General features: G+C 38.1%; 1 protein-coding gene across 5 annotated transcripts in view; it reads right to left on the bottom strand.

Moving 5' to 3' along the window:
• LOC144970948 (serine/threonine-protein kinase PLK1-like) overlaps positions 1-5,000 on the bottom strand; it is a 214,915-nt gene that overhangs the window by 11,257 nt on the left and 198,658 nt on the right. For all 5 annotated transcript variants that reach the window (XM_078911159.1, XM_078911184.1, XM_078911175.1 and 2 more), the window contains exons 5-6: positions 2,266-2,483; positions 1,828-1,923 (exon numbers count right to left, since the gene is read on the bottom strand). In XM_078911159.1, the coding sequence (XP_078767285.1) occupies positions 1,828-1,923; positions 2,266-2,483 (314 nt within the window). The remainder of the gene's footprint in view (positions 1-1,827; positions 1,924-2,265; positions 2,484-5,000) is intronic.

Genomic DNA, 5,000 nt, shown 5'->3' with positions numbered 1-5,000 from the left:
AAAGTGTGACAATTACTGGAGTGTCACATCTCACCTAAAACGAATCCTGTGAAAAATGATCAAACAAAATATCTTTCTTACCTCTCTCTCCCCTTTCAGGATCTAAAAAAAAAAAAAACTAGTAAAACCAAAGATTTGGTATCCCTGACAATAAAAGTAGTACACAAAATTGTCTATACAAATAAATGGTGTTTGTGAAAGCTATTGCAGGCAGTTAAAATCCATGGAGCTCTTCGGAACAAGAGAGACATGGCCTTGACAATTTCAAAATTCTCCATAATTGACACATATTCCTATGTTATTGTTTTTGTATACAGTCTGAATTCCAAGGAAATAAAAATATGTATAAACAAAAATATTAAAGATGCTTTAGGGAATACTATTCTCTGTTTCACGTATTTAAGAGCCATAAGGCCCACTTCCGGTCTTCAGGTCATATTTTTGCAAAAGGCCCAATGGGCCCATCCTACCATTAAATATGTGTCGGCTATCTGAATCGTGTTAAGTGTTCTGTTGCCTCATTAAGTTGGAAATTCAACAAAGTTCCGAGAGTATTGAACAGACAACAGCAACTGCTTGCTACCTTTTGAATAGGATACAAAAATGCAATGTATGACAAAGAACTTTTTGCCAGATCTAACCCAGCCAGCTACCCAATCACAGCTTGTGGGACAGGATGGAGGGTCCGATGAATAATGTGGACTTCCTCCCGAAGACTGACCCACCCTTTTGTTTTGTTTGTTTTTAATGGTTTTACGACGCTTGCAACACATTTAGGTTACATCAGCGCCAGTAAAAAGGAAGAAAATGGGATAGTAAAAAGTTCTAGAATTACAATTGAAGCATCCAAGAAAAGGAAAGACAAAGGGAAACTGGGAACAAATAGGGATCAGATGTAGATTCCAAGAGCATACCACCAATGTACTTAGTCTGGGATCACCTATAATTCTCACCTAGACACAAGCACAAGATCCAACAAAGAGAAATACACTCAAATGCTCATTTCATTATACATTAAAACTATCAAATATAATAATATATAACAGAGAGATGATTTACAAGGAAAAAATATCCATCTCCCAAAACAATAACTGTAAGGCCAGCATGCCGGGCCAGGACAAAACTGAGTAATCTCATTCCAAGACAAAGACAGAAAGCAAGTTGGAAAACAGATATAGGGGGATAGAAGACACAGTAAGTACCCACTATGGGAGGTCAGGACCCCCACCCAGTTGTTGGACAGGATGGAGGGTCTGACGAAAAATGTGGACTTCCTCCCGAAGACTGACCCACCCTTTTGACAACACATGCACATCAATTATCCTACAAAGATCTTCCAGAAACGACACTAGAAATATATCATCAGGCACCACTTTTGTTTGTTTGTTTGTTTGTTTGTTGCTTTAGGTCTCTTCCAACATAATTGAGGTTATATGAGAGACCGCTGAAACAAAAAAACAAGCAATCTAACAAAAATAGTACAAATGTAAATCAAAATCATAACCTAAAGATATCATAAGCTAAATTATAAATAACCAAGAACAAACAGGCAGAAGATTTACAGAAAAAAATATATCCCCTGTCAAAAATACAATCACAAACCAAAGAAGCAGGATAGGCTAGTAAAGAGAAGAAGAAACGACATCACTATCGGATCGTACACCCATGCGAACATCATAGGTATATGATTCAAGGGTGATGCTCCCATCCAACCACCCGCCCAGGCACCACTGATCGTTTAACAAATAGGCTAATCAAAGTAAACACAGCAAGAAATAAATAAAAATAAATAATTATAATTTCTAAATAAATTTTAAAAAGGCTTACGCTATGCATCCAACAGCCCATATATCGGCCTCAAAGCTGTGGCCTTTCTTCTGTAATACTTCTGGGGCAATGTAATTTGGGGTTCCACAAACAGTCCTGTGGGGGGTGGGGGGATGGAGACAAATAAATAAATAAATAATTAAATAATTAAATAAATAAATAAATAAGTAAATAAATAAATACATAAATAAATAAATACATAAATAAAATGAAAGATTATATAAAAACTTTACAAATAAAAAACATAATAAAAAAAAAAGATTTAAAAAACACATAAATAACCCAACTACTTATGACTAAAATTATTGTTGGGTTTTATGTTTTGTTGAATGCTATTTTATCACCACGACCACCATTATCATCATCATCATCATCATCATCATCATCATCATCGTCATCATTGTAATGAGTAGAAACACAAAGCCATTCCATTCTCACATCTTTTTCTCTCCAGCAAAATCCACCCTGGTGGCCAAACCGAAATCTGCCAACTTGAGGTCCATCTCTCCGTTGAGCAGCATGTTGCCCAGTTTGAGGTCCCGGTGGATGATGTGGTTGCTATGGATATAATCAACGCCATCCACCAGCTGACGTAGGTAGTAGCGGACTTCCGGTTCCGTCAGGCACTTCCGGTGCTTCAACACATGGACCAGGGACTAGGGGGTGAGGGAGAAGAAAAAAAAAATTTATATGTAAAAATGTTGTGTTACCTAGAGTACTAAACCAAACTATCACGGGGGGGTTGGATCAATTTACGTCGTCAGGAAAACATGCGCTGCAAGTCTAGCCAAACAAGACACTTTCCTGAAGTCCCAGTTTTGGGAGTTTTTAGCAAAAGAGGGTCGTTTTAATTGATGGATATTAGAAAAACGGGTTTTCTGGCCAACATTTTATTTATTTTTTCTCTCACCAGAGTACGCCAGTATTGAAAAATAGCAAAGAGACAAAGAACTTGACTACAAACTGAGAGCTGATGATATTTATAGATCATAATACATATTATTATAATCCCTAACCCGAGGCCAGCAAAAGGAAATTACTAATTTTAGAAGGCCCTGGTCCCAACCGCTCTACCCCCCCCCCCTCTCTCTCTCTCTCTCTCTCTCTCTCTCTCTCTCTCTCTCTCTCTCTCTCTCTCTGTAAGTAAGTAGAAACAGTGACGTGGAAGAGACCTTTAATAAGTCTCTGAGTAGGTATAAAGAGGAGCTAAGGGGGGGGGGGGGGGGGGGGGGGGGGGGGGGGGGGGGGGGGGGGGGGGGGGGGGGGGGGGGGGGGGGGGGGGGGGGAGTGGATAAATAATTCATAACAAGTTCTTTTTTTAAGCTGTTTATTTTTATTCTTGTCTGTCTTTGTTCGGGGAGTCGGGAATTCCCGATCCGTGACGTAATAACGGCCTCGAGATACGAATTTACGACTGGCACAAAAGGTCATTGAGAGGTAAAACTACCCTTGTGAGGACACGGGTGGGGGAATGAAGTGTGTGTGTGTGTGTGTGTGTGTAGCCCTAGAGGGACATACCAAGGTGTGGAAAGCATGTAAGGCCAAGCAAGGATCATTATCACGTAATATTATCTCCCAACAGGCCACATTCCAATTCGTTTATAGTGGATAACAGTAGATTTCCTAAAACCAGAAATCCATTTTGTCAACTTTACCACATTTTTAAAACTTTACTTCAAAGGCGTCACCACGGACATCTCCAGTTTTAGATTCAAACTGCGATAAAACCGGAAGTCTTTACAACTCGAAGGTCGTGAGGGAGGGGAGGCGTGAGGGAGGGGAGGGTTCTTTACTCACACTCCATTAACACCGTACTCAGGTATAAAATGAGTACCTGGCCGTAAACTGACTTCAATAGTCATGAAATCTTTAGAAAAACTTGTTCTTGTTAAAATTAGGAATCAGTTTATGCCATTGAGTGATAGTCATCAATTTGCTTACAAACCAGGACGTGGCGTAGAGGATGCCATTTTGCTGTTTACAAACAACATCTACAGGCATCTAGATCACGCTAGGAGCTATTGCAGATTGCTTTTTGCAGATTTTTCTTCAGCGTTCAATACAATGCAACCTCAGTTGGTTGTTCAAAAATTGACTAGTCTGAATTTAAACAAGTATATAATTGCTTGGGTGCTCGAATTTCTTACGGAGAGAGCACAATATGTTCAATTAGGGCAAAACAAATCTTCCTGTATAACTACAAATACTGGTGCTCCTCAAGGTTGTGTATTGTCCCCTGTATTATTCACAATATACACGAATGACTGTAGAAGTCAAAACCTGAGTGTACCTTTAATAAAGTTTGCAGATGACACCGCTCTTCAAGGCCTCATAACAAATGGCGACGAAGTGGCTTATAGGCAAGAAATTGATAGATTTGTGTCTTGGTGTGATGCCCACCACCTAGAGCTTAACATAAGCAAGACAAAGGAGCTAGTGATTGACTTTAGGAGAGTGAAGGAACCGATAGAACCGTTAAAATTAAAGGACCAATTTGTCCAGCGAGTTCCTCACTACAAATACCTTGGTGTAACGATTGATGACAGGCTCAAGTGGGATGAACACTTGAAAATAATTAGGCATAAGATGTGCAGACGTACATATTTTTTATCGAAACTCTCTCAGTTTAGAATAGATAAAACCCTCTGCACATTATTTTATAGAGCAGTAATCGAAAGTGTTTTGTCATTTTGTATAACAGCTTGGGGAGGCAATTGCTTAGCAGTGGAAAGGAACAAAATAAATTCAAATATTAAAAAATCCATTAAACGCTATATAAATGATGTTGACGATGTAGATCTTTTATACGAGAAATTTTGTATAAATAAAATAACTAAAATATTAAATGACCAGTATCATCCACTAAGACCATCAATTATTATGTCAGAAAGAAGTGGTCGCCCTTTCTCTATTTCAACGAAAACAGAGAGACACCGAAAATCTTTTCTGCCGTCCAGTATTAGGCTTTATAACAACAAGCAATAATCATTTTATATAATTATTTCTCATTTTTACTTTTTAAAAATATAAATATTAATTTATTAATTTATTTGTTTTGCAATCTTTTCAATTTTCAATTTATAGTGACAGTTTTAACTATTTTACAGTGTTGAAATTATTCATATTATAAAGCGCAGCTCTGGTTATAGAGCTGCTCCTTTTTTATATATATA

Source organism: Berghia stephanieae, chromosome 1 (genome assembly GCF_034508935.2).
Source record: "Berghia stephanieae isolate SIO BIC M18660-M18661 chromosome 1, UCSD_Bste_1.3, whole genome shotgun sequence".
In the NCBI taxonomy this organism is placed as follows: Eukaryota; Metazoa; Mollusca; class Gastropoda; order Nudibranchia; family Aeolidiidae; genus Berghia; species Berghia stephanieae.
This window is presented reverse-complemented; position numbering and strand designations above follow the sequence as displayed.